The sequence below is a fragment of the Microtus pennsylvanicus genome, chromosome 4, assembly GCF_037038515.1.
Source record: "Microtus pennsylvanicus isolate mMicPen1 chromosome 4, mMicPen1.hap1, whole genome shotgun sequence".
Lineage (NCBI taxonomy): Eukaryota > Metazoa > Chordata > Mammalia > Rodentia > Cricetidae > Microtus > Microtus pennsylvanicus.
The window spans coordinates 72,019,215-72,037,718 of record NC_134582.1 but is presented as its reverse complement, the minus strand read 5'-3'; the positions used below and the strand labels follow the sequence as shown (position 1 = coordinate 72,037,718).

Sequence of the window (18,504 nt, the reverse complement as noted above, 5' to 3'; positions counted from 1 at the left end):
GACATCACAATTGGACTTAGTATTTTGAGCCTTGACTTTGTATTTGAAAGCAGAAAAATTAAATTGTCAGGTGAGCTACAATAGCAAAGGTATTTGAAGGGAGCAAGAAAGAGAAGGTGCTCCTGTGCTTGAGGAGGAGTGGGGGCAAGGAGCTCACTTTAGTTAAACTTTTGCTTTCTGCTTTCTCTTTACAAACATAGTAATGTATTTTGTTTCTTACAGGTCATAAGTGACCTAGATGAAACATTACACAGAACCTATAAATTGGTTCGTCTCTTGGGTAGTGGGGCAAGTATAAACCTTTAGAAAAGTTTACCAATAATACTGTCATATGTAACAAGCTATAAGTATTGGTCATAGTGAAAAATGAAATCATAAAAAATTTTAAGCTGTTGATAAGAGTGATATCCAGGGTTCAAAAAGAAAAGTGGAACCTCCAAGCACCACTTTGAAAAACAGATGTGTTAGTAATCTTAGCAGCCTGCGTTGGTTGAAAGCTGAATTAATCAGCTTTCCGTCACTGGTACAAATTACCTGAGATAAGTAACTTTAGAGAAGGAGAGATTTATTTTGGCTCTGAGTTTTAGAAATTTTAGTTCATGATCTGTTGTCGTGCTCTTCAGCATATGGCAAGGCTCGTCATGATAGGAATCCATGGAGAAGGAAGCCAGAGTGAAAAGACACAGGAGATGTTCTCCAAGGGCATGTCCCAGTAGTTCAGTTTCTTTTCACAGGGTTCTGTCTCTTTAAAGTTCCACTACCTTTCCGGGAACCAATCTTTTGCCACACATATCTTTGGGAGAACACTTCATATCCAGACTATAGCTTTTTTCCAAACAGAGAACAAATTCTGTTCACATGAGTTCAGTAGAGAACAGAGGGTAGAGGTAATAAGTACCGACCAGTCTAGAGAACATTGCTGTAAAGGAAGGGACTGGGAGCTGAAGATGTACACTGGAGAAAACCTGTTCTGTTTTGTTTCAGTTTGATTTTATTTTGTTTTTTTAACCCTGGGAAATGTGCTCATTGATAAAAGTGGTTTGTTATAAAGATAAAGCTGGCATGTGTTGATTCTAGATTGGCAAGAGAGATAGATGGGAGCCACTGAGTATAATCAAACATCATTTTGAAGAACAGAAGCAGTTAATCTGTGGTCAGAGGTGGTAAGGCAGGTGTGTGGAAATAAATATAGATCCAGTTATGATAGAAACCTACATGGAAGTCCTCTACTTGTTTCAGTTTTCCAGTGAGTTTCTCATGCCTTTAGCACAGAGAAGCTGAGGAAAATGGAGGAAAGAGAGGTAAAAGAAGCCCCAGAAGACTGTTTGGAGAAGGATGCTACCCATTTGCTTTGCGTGTTAGCTCTTTAATTTGTTGTTGGGATTCTGATTTTATTGCTCTCTCTCTTAAAGAGTTACTTTTCTCTTCTTCAATGTCTTTAAGAATAGAAATGAAAAATGATGATTCTCTTCAGTGGGTTATCTTTGTTGATGTTCTGACAGAAAGCTAATTGAGCAAAGAGTATTTTTTGAGGATGTTTTTTTCACAGTTAGCAAACCAGTCAGTTGTATCAATCACTTATAGAACCAAAATCAAAGAGGGACTGTTGATACTGTGTATTTCATGTTGGAGTTCTTATTAAAACATGGATGCTTTCCTTCCGTTTTTAGATGTTCTTAATAGTTGCCCCTCTTTCTGTCCTCTACAACTGGAAGGATGAATTGGATACCTGGGGATATTTCCGAGTCATTGTTTTACATGGCAATAAAAAAGATAATGGACTGATTCGTTTAAAGCAAAGAAAATGTGAAATTGCTCTAACAACCTATGAAACACTGCGCTTGTGTCTGGAGGAACTCAACAGGTAAAACCATAAAGTCATGCTGTCAGTGTGCTGCCAACATTAGTCATCTGCATCCTTTATGTCATGATTCAAAACTCAAACGCTTTTAGTTTGGTTTCATGTCAGGGTATAAAGCAGAGTTTGTGATAGTTGACTACATCTGGAAGGTGTCCTACCACTTCATATTCTATTTTTTAATCTCAGAATAAGACTCCTTTCTAAACCGTACATTTTAAAGAACGGTAGGATTTGTCCCAAGTCCCCTGTACAACACTGTGTTGTTGTATGAGGAGTGGCGGGCTGCATCCCGCCGCCTGGCTAGCTTAACCCCTGAAATAACCACACAGAAATTGTATTAATTAAATTATTGCTTGGCCCATAAACTCTAGCCTCTTATTGGCTAACTCTCACATCTTGATTCAACCCATTTCTAATAATCTGTATGTCACCACGAGGTTGTGGCTTACTGGGAAAGATTCAGCATGTCTGACCTGCAGCTTCATGGTGGCTCGTCTCTATCTGCTGCTTTCTTCCTCCCAGAATACGGCTCTGTCTTCTCCGCCTAAGTTCTGCCCTATCAGGCCAAGCAGTTTCTTTATTGATTAACCAATGAAAGCAACACAAATACTGAAGGACCTCCTACACCACTGTATAAATGATGCCTCAAAGAGTATTGAAAGCCACTGAGGATATTTTGAGCTGTACCTTAGATAAGAAGCATACCCTGGCATATTCCCAAGATATATAGAAAAATCCCTGATTGGTATGTTCAGCCACATTGATGGAGGAAAACCAATTAAGAGGTTTGTTCTGAACTAACTTGTGCCAAAATTTCTGATTCATGTGTATAAGTTCCACCCTTAGAATGTAATCATGTTTAAAGATGTGATTAAAAAAAAAACGGGGCTGTTTGAATAGAGCTATAAGTCAACATAAGGCACCCTTACTAGGTAAGAGACAAGTACCAAGAGCGTGTGAACAGGGAAGGACATGTGAGTTATCTAATATCTTTTAAATGGTGAAATATATAGTTTCAGTCAGTTTGAATTATAGTCAGTTGAAAGAGAGAATGGCAGAAAACTACCTTAAAGGTGATGCTTTCCAACCATCTAAAATCCCATGGCATGAGAAAATAATGAAGAACAAAAGCTGATAGTAGAATGTATTCAAGAGTGAAATCCAGCTAGATGAGCTGGTGCAAATCTCCAGGTGGTGCATCTTACATACTCTGGAGGCTGACGTGGGAGAATCATGAATTTAAAGCCAGTGTGAGCAAATATCGTGGGGCCTGTGCTCAAAATATTAATAACAAGGAAGAATAAAAGCAATCACTAATTAGCTATGTGGATTTGAGCAAATCATCTATCTCATCTGGAAAATAACATGATGAGTTGGATCTGTTTTTGCCAAAATGGACTATTGAGATATAGATGGAACGTTCTCTTGGAATTAACTTAATGAGGTTCAGTTTATATACCATAATCAATACTGATTTTTAAATGTAGTTAGCTTCCATTTCCACAGGTTCTACATCTAGGAACTCTCAGCCAACTGTAGATTAAAACATTTGCTAGAAAAATGTGTCTATAACAAACGAATGGTTTCCTTAAACAAGTCAGTGTAATATTTTTACATACCATTTATTTACATTGTGGAGGGTATTACATATCATCTAGAGATTATATAAAGAACAAAGCTTGATATATGTAGGTTATACACAGATACTATGACATCTTATGTAAGAGGTTTGAACATTCATCTATTTTTGTAGCACAAATTCTTGTTCTTAATAATAAAAACCTAGAGCCAGATATTAAGGAGTGAAAACAGAGAGAGCAGAGAAGCTGTGCAGCCAGACACTAGAGAGACCTTTACCTCTACTAATGCTCCCTGAGTCCGCCTACTTTCTCTTTCTATTTCTGTTCTGATTTCCTGCCTGACTTTACTGAATCATTGGCTGAAGCAGCTTCTTTAATAACCAATGGTAATAAAACATTCATAGCATATAGAGGAGAATCCCACATCATATTATACCCAATTATAATTGGGATTTTTTTTTTTTTGAGTCAGGGTTTCTCTGTATAGCTCTGACTGTCTTGGAACTCACTCTGTAGACCACGCTGGCCTTGAAGTCAGAGATCCACCTGCCTTCTGAGTACTGGGATTAAAGGAGTGCGCCACCACTGCCTGGTGTAAGTTATTCTTGATGCTCCAATATTCTGATTAGGCTGGTCTGGGCGTTTAACGTAGCTTTGGCTCCTCAGTATCTCCCACTGACCCACAGCACCTGTTCTTTTTAATAGACTGACACTGCAGCGATTCATCTCCATGCAGTGATATTTTGTTTGTAATCTAGCAAATAAAACTGCACCTAAGATCAGAATGCAGAGCTAAGCTACTAGGCAGTCATAGAGGCCAGGTAGTGGTGGCACATACCTTTAATCCCAGCACCAGTGGAGACAGAAGTGATATGGCTGGGCAGAGAGAGGAATGTAAGGCAGGAAGAGACAGGAGCTCAGATGTAGTCTGAGGATTCATAGAGACAAGATCGCTCCTTTGGTTGGAACATTGGTAGAGGTAAGAACTCTCTAGTGACTGACTGCTCTGCTTCTCTGATCTTCCAGCATCAATCCTTATATCTGACTCTGAGTTTTTATTATTAAGAACAATTAGAATTTGTGCTGCATCTCTAGTAGGGTCACAACATTAACCCTTTTAGTAAACAGTGTTCATTATAAGTTTCAAAAAAATACTGCTGTCTGTATCAGTGCTTTTCAAATTTAACATAAAGTTTGTTTCTTTTGTGTGTCTGTTTCTGGTTTGTTACTTAAAGGAGGAATAGTCATTTAGCTTTCATTCCAGCATTATCAGACATGATCTCTAAACCTGCTTTAGTATCATTTGAATTTTATTGGGGTCTACAAAAATCATGGTTTGTTTTTATTTTCTCATATTTTTTCCTACATTTATCTGTAACATTCTGTGATCTAGACTCACTTAGCCAAATGAGAACCAGTATAATTATCTAAGGATAAAGATGTTAGGGAGAAAAATAGTGCTATCTAAATTCTATTAGACTAAAGTAAGGATATTTTCTATTCCCCTTTATTCCCTTTTTTTTCTTGTAGTTTGGAATGGTCAGCTGTTATTGTAGATGAAGCTCATAGAATCAAGAATCCAAAAGCACGAATTACAGAAGTCATGAAGGCTGTGAAGTGCAAGGTCCGCATTGGCCTGACTGGTACCATCCTCCAGAACAACATGAAGGAGCTGTGGTGTGTTATGGACTGGTGAGTGGAATGCCTCGATAGTTTCTGTTTAGGTGTTTTCTGATTACTAGTCCTTAAGTCACAGCCCCTCCCCCAGAAAACTGGCCACTTAACTGTTTACAAAAATATCCAGTCCCAAACATGTTTCAGTCTAGGAAGTTGTATGAGAAGTCAGCATGTGCCTGTTGGTTCCCAGAGTAAGGAAATGCTGGGTTACTAGTTCCGTCACCTTCAGTTAGAGACAGTCACAAGGAAGAAATGCTGTGCTCCTGGCTCTTGTTTTTGCTGTCATTAGTAAGTAAGCCACTGAAAGGATTTCTTACCAGTAAAGGAATTGAATGCTTTTCTTTTTAGATAATTTGTAACATGAGCGCTGGCTTGTTTGTTGTTGTGGTTTTTGTCCTGCCCGGTACCCCACAGCCGGCAAGCCCCAAATAAAATCACACATAGGTCTCCATAAATTATAAGCTGATTGGCCCATTAGCTCTAGCCTCTCACTGGCTAACTCTCACATCTTGATTAACCCATTTTTCTGATCTATGTTAGCCATGTGGGGCAGATCACATCCTGTTGCTTCGGTGGTCTGGGCAGGAGTGGGAGGAATCAACTTCCTCCTTCCCAGAATTCTCCTATTCTCATTACATCATTTCTACTTGCTGCCTGGTTTTCCTGTCTATATTTCCTGCCTGGCCAATCAGCGTTTATTTAAAACATGATTGACAGATTACAGACAATTCTCCCTCACCAATAATTTAGTAACCTTGTTACATTTTTCTTACTTCCTTTATAAAGGGCTGTGCCGGGACTTTTAGGTAGCAGGAGCCACTTCAAGAAGCAGTTTTCTGACCCAGTGGAACATGGCCAGAGACACACAGCAACCAAAAGAGAGCTTGCTACTGGCCGAAAAGCTATGCACAGGCTTGCAAAAAAGATGTCTGGCTGTTTTCTCAGGCGCACCAAGACCCTTATCAGAGGTCAGCTACCTAAGAAAGAAGACCGGGTGAGAACTGTATTTGTTTGTATTATTAATTACGCATCACAATTTTTTTTTCCTGAAAAGCATTTTTTTTTTTTTTAGGATTCCTTTTGTTACATGTGGAATTTCAGAAAACATCAACTGAGCTCAGTTTTCTTTCTTTCCTGGTTTTACTGACCTGTTGGCTATTAGGCCTGCAGTTAGTACATGTGTTAGTTAAATTTCTGTTGCCATGATATATTCTAGAGATAAGTCACTGTAAAAGGAGGAAAAATCTATTCTGGTTTCATAGGTTTCAGCCCATGGTTCTTTGTACCTGTGGCCTGTGGAGAACATGGTGGAGCAAGCTCTTGCCTCACAGTGGTGAGAAGGAAAAGAGACAGGAAGGGGACAGGAGCCCAATACCTACTTTAAGGACACAGTTTCAGTGATCTAAGTTTCTTCTGAAGGCTCCACACATCAAAGGCCGCTGAGCTGGGCTTTGGCTTATGGGCCTATGGCAAACATTTGGTTTCTAAGCCATGACAGTGTGTGCCTAATGCATATCTTAAGTCAGGTGTAGCGGGACATTCCTTTAATCCCAGCAACAAAACTCAGGCAGGTGAATTTCTGAGTTCAGGCCTATCTGTTGTACACAATGAGTTCCAGGCCAGTGAGGTCAACACAGTGAAACCCTTTCTCAAAAACAAAAAACCAGACCAAATTCTCGTGTCCTATCAAGGCTTTTGATTCAGTTCTAAGGAAGTAGGGAGAGCTTCCCTTTGTAATGCATTTTCCTTCACACGTAGTACTGTTCAGTGTGTTCTGTGGCATCTTAATTCTAGTTATAGGACTAAAATGGTTTAGTGCTGTTTTTTTTTGGTTGGCTTCATGTGGAATGCTGTTTGTAGTTATGCTACTGACCTAATTATTCACTTGTAAGAAAATAACATTGTTTAGAAACTTGGAGTTGTCGAGGATTTTATATTTTTCATTGATTATTTAACATTACGTTTCTTAGCTCCATCAGTAGAATAAAGATTCTGTAAATTATTACAAGTTAAATCTGTCACATGCTGTTTTAACTAGAGGTGATGATATCGATATCAAATGCATTCTAATCTTAGGATACCTTGTAAAGATAGATTTGAAAATAAAGGCTGGTACTGACATGGTAGTCGAGAAAATTGATGATATGTGACGTGATATTTACCTAAAGCAAATATTACGTTAGAGTACTTATGAACCTCTGCTTTCTAAAATGTTTCATGCAGGGCCACATGTGTGCATGCACTTGCGTAAGCGCGCGCGCGCGTGCGTGTGTGTGTGTGTGTGTGTGTGTATGAGATCTGTTAATAGAAATAATGCAAACAGAATACATCAAGAGAGAACTGTGCCTAGAGATTTAGAACTTGGGCTCTGGCTCTCCCAGTTAAAGTTCTTTTTCAGTTGAGCATCTTATTGAGGTTCTCAGAACAGAGTTGTTTTTTTAAGAAGCCATTGATGATAGGCAGGCTTCACACGGTTGCTCTGAAATGCATGACACATACGAAACACTTAGTAACTGTTAAAGTTGAATACTAATATAAAATATCCTTTATATTGTCATCATTGACTGCCATAGTCTATGTCCGCCTGCTATTCTTAAGTACTTTTATAATCAAGACTGAGCATCAAGGAGTAATTGTATTCTGTAGATATATTTTTAAAATTCTAACACTGTTTTTAAACACATTCCTATATTTGCTGCATGTATATTTTTTGTAATGCTGTCTCATTGAGCATATAAATGCTTAAAAGTGGATGGCTGTTCCTTTTTATTCATATTCTTTATGGCCTGTTTTGGATACATTTGATTTTATGACACTGATTTCACACATATTTAGAATTTTACCATTTCTAGTGCTGCCAGAAGTAGGAGGGAAATTGTGTTCCTTATAACTTGTTACCATTGTTTTGTTACAATATTTTGTTCTGTCCTTGAATTCAGACATACAATAGCAACTTTATTTTGGTTTAACATATACTTACTTAATTCTTATCTATACTAATTTTAGAAATTTATAGCAAGGTACTGAATACAAGTAATTAAAGTAACATGAAATTTTTAATGTTTTTGCAGTTTTTCAAGTATTTCAGTAACATTTGTTATTTATACTATTGTTCTAAAGTCTTTTGTTTTACTTTATCTTAATTTCTTTGCATGATGGACTAATATTATTCTAAGGAGACCTGTGATATACTGAGAAAAATATAAGGAAGCTACATCATTTGTTTTTCATGTTATTTTTTTTCTTTTAAGTAAAATAAAAACAAAATTGTAAGGATTATTTCAAAGTGAGGTGTGATAGTCTGTGCACTATCAAATGAGGTGAGGAGCGAGAGTGAAAGAGATGGGAGAGTAATAGTCATAAAGACAGAAGCACAGGTGACCAGTGTGGGTGAGTGTGGTGTGACCGTCACTAAATCTGTAGACAGAAGTGCAGGTAACCAGTGTGGGTGAGTGTGGTGTGACCGTCACTAAATCTGTAGACAGAAGTGCAGGTAACCAGTGTGGGTGAGTGTGGTGTGACCGTCACTAAATCTGTAGACAGAAGTGCAGGTGACCAGTGTGGGTGAGTGTGGTGTGACTGTCACTAAATCTGTAGACAGAAGTGCAGGTGACCAGTGTGGGTGAGTGTGGTGTGACTGTCACTAAATCTGTAGACAGAAGTGCAGGTGACCAGTGTGGGTGAGTGTGGTGTGACCATCACTAAATCTGTAGACAGAAGTGCAGGTAACCAGTGTGGGTGAGTGTGTTGTGACCGTCACTAAATCTGTAGACAGAAGCGCAGGTGACCAGTGTGGGTGAGTGTGGTGTGACCGTCACTAAATCTATAAAGACAGAAGCACAGGTAACCAGTGTAGGTGAGTGTGGTGTGACCGTCACTAAATCTATAAAGACAGAAGCACAGGTAACCAGTGTAGGTGACTGTGGTGTGACCATCACTAAATCTAGTGGGCATTGTGATGACTCCTCATTGCTATAGAAATCCTCATAACTGTCCTCTCCTTGGTCTGCAGATGGTGTATTGTTCTTTGACAGAGTTCCAGAAAGCTGTCTACCAAACAGTGTTAGACACAGAAGATGTAGCTTTGATCCTTCAGTCCTCTCAGCCTTGTACCTGTGGCAGTGGCCGGAAAAGGAGAAACTGCTGTCACAAGGCAAGCATTTCCCTTACCTTCACTGTTTGATTCTGTGTCAGTGAGACCACTGTTCTTCGGTTCTTTAACTTTAGAAGCTGTGTTTTTAGAAAGTTATCAAGGGGCCAGGGAGATGACGTGGTGAGAAGTGCTGGCAACACCAGCCTGACAAGCCGAGTTCTGATTCCCACAACCCATGCAGATAGCATGCGCAGCAGGCTGTGTAATCTCAGCGCTCCTGGCAGGATGGCGTTGTAGGCAGGAAAATCCCTGGGAGCTGCAGGTCAGTAAGAGAGTCTGCTTCAGAACAAGGTGGAAAGCAGGAATCGCATCTTAAAAGTTATCCTCTGGTCTCCACATGTCTGCCATGGCACATGCATACCACACGGGTAATCACCAATTAATCAGAAATGCTTTACAATTTCAAATCACTACACTATAAAATACAATATTCAGATAGCAACAAAACCTAGTTTAGAAATTGAGCTTCAGTTTGGTATCTTACTACTTATTAGGAAATAATTAACTTTCATTCTAAAATTCCATTTTTACAAATTTTTCATCCACTGCTGTTAAGAATGAATCAGTGCTTTGCTGATGAAATACAACTCTTAGCACAGTATCTGCTTAATAGAGCACTGTTTTAATAGAACAAAAAGTTTCCTTAGAGATAAAAAATTACTTGTTTTCCTATCTGCTTATTTGGTTGGTTGGTTGGTTGGTTGGTTGGTTGGTTGGTTGGTTGGTTGGTTTTCTGAGACAGGGTTTATCTTTGTTGCCCTACCTGTCCTGGAACTCACTGTAGATCAGGCTGACTTTGAACTTACAGAGATCCACCTGCCTCTGTCTCCCAGATACTAGGATTAAAGGTGTGTGGCACCACTGCCCAGCCTTTATAAAATTTCTTCTTATGTCACATACCTGTGATGATTACAGGGATCCAAGTATTTTTCTAGATTGCTTTTTATTCAGTCTAGCTGGTTTTGCTCTTTTCAGCCATTTCCATTTTTGTAATATCCCATATTTTTAAAAAGCTTTCTAGTTTTATTATCAGATTTGGGGGTTACACCCTGTTCCCCAAGTCAGATCTGGCCTCTCATCATAATTCAATTAAAGAAAGCAAAGGAGATTTAGTAAGCACAGCTACATTGGAAAAAGGGACAGAGATCCATCAAATTCCTCAAGTCTATGTTCCCATTCCAGAAGTGAGATCAGCATTTAAATAAAGGGCCAAGGATGTGCCATCCCAGCGGTGCCAGTCAAGATGCTGTCCCGCCCACCACTGACCATCAGTGTCTGGGCTTCAGTCTGTAACGTGGTTTTGCAAGTTAGAACTATGTAAAATCTTTCTGGAAGTCGGGTTCCCTCAATGGCTAGAGTTTTTTTCAACCTCCCAGTATGAGTTTCTTGGGTTCCATTGTTTTAGTGGTCTGATAGTCTATAACTGGAGGTTTCTCTCCCACCTGCCAGTTCCCAAATAACCACTCTGAGGCTTAATATTAATTACAAAAATGTTTGATCCATTAGCTCAGGCTTATTATTAACTTAAATTGACCCATTTCTATTATTCTATATTTTGTCAAAAGGGTCGTGGCTTGTGACCTTACATCTTGCTTCTCTAAACACTACTGGCATCTCCCTGTCTCCACCTTCTTTCCCCACCTCTACTCTGCTTGGATTTCCTGCCTAGCTCTATTCTGCCTGGCTGTTGGCCAAATTAGCTTCTTTATTAACCAGTGGTAATAGAACACATTCACAGCATACAGAAGGGCATCCCACATCAGTAGTCCAATTGAGAAACAAGTGTCTCTTAAGAGTATCTTCAGTTCTGCTGGGCTAGGCGTAAGCAGAGAGTAAAGTATTCTTTAGAACATGGTAACTACATCATAGTGCTGATACCAGACCCTCCTAGTGTAGCCTTTCTGTCACTGTTCCATTCCGGAATGGAGGTTCCCCTTTATTAAATACTCATTGCTATCTTAGGATTCATGAAGAGTGATTCTAGGTCCCTGCTTCATGGATATTCTTCCAAGCAGTTGCCTTCACTGTCTTAGATAATTAGAAATAACTATTAGTGTTGTGTTTTATAATTAGCTATATAGCCATGTTGTTAATGCTTTTCTTATTTGTGTTTTCTGTTCTTTTGGTTACAGACTAATTCACAAGGTGACAAAGTGAGATCGCTGTGTCTTAGTTACCTGACTGTGCTACAGAAAGTAGCAAACCATGTCGCTCTGCTGCAGACCGCCAGTACCTCCAAACATCAGGTGGGGGTTGACTTTACATTTTTCTGTGTTGCTGTTGGTATAAAACTCATACTGTACAGTGTTGTTAACACACAAAAAACATAGCTCTCATCTTAAAGGAAGTAAAGGATACTTTATTCCGGAGCTATTTCAGTGACCAGAGCCTAGGAAGAAGGATTTAGATTATCCCAAATTCCATATTTTAACATGGAAGTGGTTTTATGGAGTTTTATAGTTTACTGAAGAAAGAAAGTCACAAATTGAGGCAAGTTTTATACTAGTGGGCACATTAGAGAGATGGGTACAACAAGATGGCAAAACTATTTTTATGGGCTCAGTATGCTATTCTGATAACATTTGTAGCTTATGGATTGTTAGAATCTAAGATCCCAAATTCTTTATCTGTTAGCCACAGAACATTAGTTCTGACATAGAGGTAGGCAAGGAGTGGCTGTCAGAGAGTGGGACTAAAGCTTTGTCCGTTAACTTCTGAAGCTGCAACATTTCCATCTGTCCACAGTATTGCAGCACTGATCAGTTGATCAGTCTCTGCAGCTCAGAGTTCTCCTTCACATTATCTTTGCTAAATACTCTTGGCTTTGTTTGGTTTGGTTTGGTTTGGTTTTGGTTTTTCGAGACAGGGTTTCGCTGTAGCTTTGGAGCCTGACCTAGAACTAGCTCTGTAAACCAGGCTGGCCTCGAATTCAGAAGGCAGATTACATTTGTCTTTTTACAAAGTTTTATTTTTTGCAGGTTTAAATATGTATTGAAATTTCTTCTTCCTTCTCTCAGGAAACACTTATCAAGAGGATATGTGATCAGGTATTTTCCAGATTCCCAGATTTTGTGCAGAAAAGCAAAGATGCAGCCTTTGAAACACTTTCTGACCCTAAGTATAGTGGGAAAATGAAGGTACGTGTTCTTCCTTCAGTTTGCATTCAACCAGGAATGCTGCACAGAAAAGTTTGATTTATGCAGTGGTACAGCAAGGACACCAGCGAGTCAGGACAGATCCCAAGCCCTGAGAAGTGAGGAAGATTGTAAGCTGTGCACATAGATCTGTGCACACAATGAGTTCTCAGTGGCAGTTGATCAAATTACTTCAGATTTTTCCTTACTAATCTATTGGGCTTAAGAGCACTTAAAATGTATGCACATATAACACATACGTGCAGAGACAAGGCAGACTAGATTTTTCTGCCTCCAATTTTTGTTTGCTGACCTGTATAGTAAAATTGCAAGGGAGCATTTTGTTCTGCTCGGGGAAACTGACCTATGGCCATGTTGTTCTTGGTACTGCATTACTAAAGGGGTGTGGAAAGGAAGCCTTAGGAAGACCTACGGAAGCTTAGGTTTCTGGACATTGCCTGTCACCGTAGTGTGACTGCCCTCTGCAAGAAGCCAAGTTTGCTTGGCCCCTCAGTAACTATCAAGAATCCCTCATTTATGGGCTCACAGATTTTTATAGAACAATTCTCAGCCTTATACTACAATTTATAAGATGGGAAGATATTTATTTCTTTTGGCAAAGGGAATAAAAAGGAAGTAATTCAAATTAGTCAATTAGTGTCTTATCTAGAAGTGCTTTTAGCTGTTATTCTAGATAAGCTCAATGTGATTTAGTTGCTTAGAACCTAGAATTTTAGTTAAACAAAATAGGTAAAAATAGAAGTAGTTAAGAGGATTACATTAAAAATTTATTTTAAAAATTAAATTAATTTGTATTCATGAGAATATTATGATTTATTCAAAGAAATAATTAAATTATAACAATCTCTTTTTATCCATTTTATTTGTTTATTTTAAAATTTCAAACTATAAGAGCCAGATTCATTTAGAGTTTTATTTTTAGAAATTATAGTGTGTAGTTAAGATAATGATTAGATTTCATTTTTATTTTTATTTTGGTTATTGAAAACTGGATAGGCATCTTGGTTTCTATGGAGAACAGTTGATTTGCAACTTCTGACTGACTGCTAGTCAAGCGAATCTTGACAGCAATAAGCTGGAGATGTATACCGCAGGGCTGTTTGTTTCTTATCATGTAATTAGCAGCATTACCTTTGACATACTGTTTGGTAATTTATAGCCTATAAGCTTATCATAGAATTATTGCTGTGAGGTTAAAAACTTCAATTGTGAATTCAGACATGTTGAATTCTCAGTCTATCCCTTGGAGAAATACCACAGACCCACTTACTAAGAGAGCTAGAAAGTCTAGGGAGCCCAGATCAGTGTTCTGTGACTGAAAGACACCTTGTTCATCCTTCTAGGCCAGTCTGAATAATTCAAGAAACTTATATCCAAAAATGTATTTACTTTGAATACTCTCAAATTCATAGGTAGATTGTTTTATGGAAGCTAAATAAAGATCTGTATTATTAAAGTGTCAACATATATTCGTGGTACTGCCATTTTTGAATTTTTGGTAAAAACCCTTAATTTATGGTTATTCATTTAATGAGTTGTTTTTCTTTAAATTAGCCTAATAAGACCTGCAGTCAGGAGAAGAAAAATTCTCTTCTCATTACTTATTTCTGCTTTTACTTTTAAATACCTCAAATGACAACAGATCAGAAGCCATCCATGTCCAGTGACATGAATAGATTTCTGTTCAGAATATTTCCGGTTGAATACATTAGCATCTTCCAAGGGAATAAAAGGACAAGCTGCAGACCAGAATGTCTTTACAAGATGATGAAGGGTTGGTATCCAAAATATACAGAGAATCTTCAAACTCAGTAGTAGAAAATAGGTAATCTAGCTTAAAAGTGGGCGGAAGATCTGAACAGATAATTTAGTACAAAAACAAGGTCAGATGGCAAGCAAGCTCAAGGGAAGATGCTGCCCACTGCTATATAACTGAAAAGAATAAAAGGAAGGAACCAGTGCATGCCTGTTACGGCAGCAAGTCCAGACCACTGGAGCACCAGGTGCTTCTGCTCCGCTTCCATCACAGGTGAAGCTACAGAGTGAGTTGGTCTGTCTGGAAAATAGTCTGATAACTTTTGGCAAAGCTTTCACTTTTGATAATGGTAAATGCATAGCATTTAAAATGTGTTTGAGATTTAAAATATGAGAATGAAACATTCATACCTTATTACCCATTAGTCACATTTCCTGTTATTTATCTAAGTTAGATGTAGTGAATTTTATTTACTAAGTTTAAACTTATGCCTGCACAAGAACCCCACCTAAATTTATTCATAATTTTCAAAGCTTGGAAACAGTCAAGATGTTCTTCAAAAGGCAAATGGATAAACTGTGGTGTAGCCATAAAATGGCATAGTTTTTAACAATAAAAATTAAGTGAGACATGGAGGTGCTTGCTTTTAATCCCTTCACTCTGGCTGCAGAGGCAGAGGCAGAGGCAGAGGCAGGGGCAGGTGGATCTTGTTAAGTTCAAGGACAGTGTAGCCAGGGCTACACGGTGAAACCTTGGAGAACTCTTAAATGTACATTGTTAATTGAAGAACCCAGTCTGGAAAAGACTAAATGCTGTGTGATTCCATCTGTATGACCTTCTGGAAATGGAAGCACTCCAGAGATAGCAAAAAGATCAGGGGGAAGAAAGGTATGTAGGTAAAACACCAGGGACTTTTAAACAGTAACACTGTTTTATATGATGTTGTCATGATATACTCATCAGAATTCAAAACTGGAAACAAGGTGAGTGAACACTAATGCAGGCTGGACTTCTGTTAACAGTATGAGTCAGTATTCTTAGTTGCATAGATACTCTGTGAATGATAATCATATTTTAATAATATTAGCTTTACATAGACGTTAATAGGAGGTATTACGGGGATATATAACTCAGACGTAGAAGCCTAGCATGCACAAGGCCATGGATTAATCCCAAGTATTGCAAAAAGAGAGGTGAGGGGTGGTATGTGGGAACTTTTCACATTTGTACTCAGTTCTGAAAACTTCTATAATGTGTATCAGTTAAAAGTATTAATCTTATATAAAATTAAAATGCATGTCCTTCATAAACTCAGTTATTTCATTTAAAAATAAACTAAATGCAAATAAAACTTTATATGTTGTCAGATATTAAAATAATATTTCCCTAGTTGTGGCATTTTTATTCACCATCTGAGTAGATTTAAAAAGGCAACCTCTGTAGCATGTTTTTTTTTTTCAAGGATGGAGGGTACAGCTCAAATTTAGAACAAGTCCTTACTAGATAAACTATTAAAAGGTGCTATATTGAGTATATTTTTTCTTTAGATATTTATCATCAAATAAATAGCATTGTTTCTTTTGTAGTTCAGTAAAACTTGGTAGAGAAAAGTCCTCTTCCCTCTGTGGATTGCTTTTTCATTGTGTTCTGTTTTCCCAGTTATGAGGATGTCTGCTTGAAAATAGCATCTTCTTCTGTGTATCTTTGGGCTTTTGCTTCCCCTCCAAAGACCTGAGTATGAGAGCAGGTTATTAGCACTGTGAGGTCAAATCCAACCTGGAAATCAGGTTTTACTGTAAATAAACAAACGGGAGAAAGTAAGGTGCAGGTGCATATCTAAGAATAAACATCAGGTCTTTCAGAACCTACCTAGATGCAACTGAGAACATTGTGTTTTGTTTGTCTAGAAAGCCATTTATTTGCTAAAAGGTATGATTTGCTAATTCAGTTTCTTAACATAGTGTAGATATAAAATTGTATTCTAGAAATTAAATTAAATCCCTCATCTAAAATGCTTCTTTGTATTAAAACCAGATGAGATGAAATAGGCTTTGGGAACTTTACCTTCTTTCTGACAGCAGGATGAGGAATAGCATTTGATGTGATAAAGTTACATTTGTTAACTTGGAATAGATAAATTAGCAGAGATGACTGAGGTTAGTGTTGTGTAAAGCACTTTCGGGAACTCTTCAGGGCTGTCTGGATGTGAAAAGTGTGGTTGTGATTGGGACTGGTCCACTGATGCCCTGTGTTCCTTCCCAGGTTCTCCAGCAGCTTTTAAACCATTTTAGGAAACGCAGAGATAAGGTTCTTCTCTTCTCCTTTTCCACCAAGGTGAGTTCCATCCAGACTGTTCTTGCTTGGTGGACCTGGGGTCTCCAGGCACTAAGCACAAGGAAGTAGCAGATTACTGTTACGTCCTCTTCATCCCCACAGCAAATTGTGGTGAGGGAAGCAACTCAGACCTTCCCAGCACACTCAGTTATGTGTGGAAATTAGATAGGGATGCCACCATCCTGTCACACTCAAAGTAAAGTTGTATTTTCTGTTGGTGTTTTTTTAAATATTTAGGATATTTTAAAGTTTGCAAAACGACATAAATAAATGTTTACATTATTTGACTGATGATTTTTAAGAAAGACTTATTAAAAAGAAAAGATAGCCTATTTCAGAATAATGGAAAGAAATAAATACATGGGTTAAAAGTGAGAAAGTATTTATTTTTTTGGTGCTGGAATGAAATAGAGCCTGGGCTTAGCATAGGAAATCATTCTCGCACAGAGTTACACCCAGGACCCCTTTATCTATTGCTCATTAGTTAGAAGGAATGGTGAGCCCAATGGTCAGTGCTCACCAGATGCAGCCTCAGTGGCTGGACAAAGCCTGTGACTGAAAGAAAACTTGATGCTTCCTCTGCTCCCCTCCAGCTGCTGGACGTGCTGCAGCAGTACTGTATGGCTTCTGGCCTTGACTACCGGAGACTTGATGGAAGCACAAAATCAGAGGAAAGACTCAAGATTGTGAAAGAGTTCAACAGTACACAAGACGTGAACATTTGTCTTGTCTCCACGATGTAAGAAAACAAAACTGCATAGATTGATTTCTATATGGTTGGGTTTTTTTTAACTGTTTTGGGATTAATTTTTACCAAATGGGTGTATGTTACTCTATTTTATTTGACTTTAAGAAGCAGTAAAAACTCTATCATTTGTTACTGGAATAGCAGTATCTTGAGTTTTACCTAATCTTTTATTTACTTATCATTCTGGAACTCCCTGAGTAAGGACAGGCCTATAAGATGAGAATGAATACACCAACGTTGATTCCCAGGAATTCCTGGACAGTGTTGGTGCCCTAGGGTCAGTACCATTGGACTCTTTGCTCAGAACTGGGCACTGCATCCTTCTCCGCCTTGTCCCAGCTGGAGCTGCTCCTGAGATTTTATAAGGAATAGATTTGTTCTTGCACCTACTTAGTGAATCTCTAATTAGAACCTTGTAAGGAAAATGTGTTCTTCTGAGCAAGATTTCAGCCAGTAGAAATACCCAAGGAAGATATTTGAGGGCATAATAAATACTTTGGCATTCTGTGTGAGACTTTTTAGGCTTTTCTCACTGTTTTTGAAAATAGAGAACTGTAGGGGGAGGCCGCTTGTTTGTTCCCAGCTGCCCAGGACCAAAATAATCTCAGAAATCTGTATTAATTGCAATACCGTTTGGCTAATAGGTTGAGTGTATTTCTGGCCAGCTCTTACATCTTAAATTAACCCATTCTACTAATCTGTGTATTGCCATTTCGCTGTGGCTTACCAGCAAGGTTGTGGTGCATCTGTCTCCTGCAGGCAGCTACATGGCTTCTCACCGACTCCACCTACTTCCTCTCTACATCTCTGCTTGTATTTCCCTCCTGGCTTTACTGTGTTAAACCACTGGTCTAAAGCAGCAATGGTATTCACAGCATGCAGAGGGGAACCCATATCAGAGAACCTTTAGAAATCAAATGTGAATCGCACATGTGGAACTCAAGCTGAGTACTGAGATGCAGAGTCAAGCTGCTGTGGGGTGACTGGATTCTTGCAGCTGAGAATAGGGGAGAAGCTTTGAACTCATTTGCTGTAGATGATATCGAACATCCCTCACCTAAGTCCTTACATTGAAAGCAGTACTTAGTGATGTAAATCCTGCCTTCCTTTCTTAAGTTCTGTGACACTGAACAGAGGTTGTTTTCTGAAAACAGCTGACAGCTCTGGTCTCACTGTAACTGAACAATCCCTTCGTACCCAATGCACTGCATTCCTAATGTCTGAAGAAAAATGTTTATTT

The 18,504-nt window shown here is 38.6% G+C and overlaps 1 protein-coding gene across 3 annotated transcripts in view; it reads left to right on the top strand.

Annotated features, from left to right (window-relative positions):
* Window positions 1–18,504, top strand: part of Ercc6l2 (ERCC excision repair 6 like 2) — a 96,849-nt gene that overhangs the window by 28,931 nt on the left and 49,414 nt on the right. For all 3 annotated transcript variants that reach the window (XM_075969375.1, XM_075969374.1, XM_075969377.1), the window contains 8 exons: window positions 1,671–1,864; window positions 4,972–5,133; window positions 5,905–6,112; window positions 9,131–9,271; window positions 11,404–11,517; window positions 12,289–12,408; window positions 16,445–16,516; window positions 17,110–17,255. In XM_075969375.1, coding sequence (XP_075825490.1) covers window positions 1,671–1,864; window positions 4,972–5,133; window positions 5,905–6,112; window positions 9,131–9,271; window positions 11,404–11,517; window positions 12,289–12,408; window positions 16,445–16,516; window positions 17,110–17,255 — 1,157 coding nt within the window. The remainder of the gene's footprint in view (window positions 1–1,670; window positions 1,865–4,971; window positions 5,134–5,904; window positions 6,113–9,130; window positions 9,272–11,403; window positions 11,518–12,288; window positions 12,409–16,444; window positions 16,517–17,109; window positions 17,256–18,504) is intronic.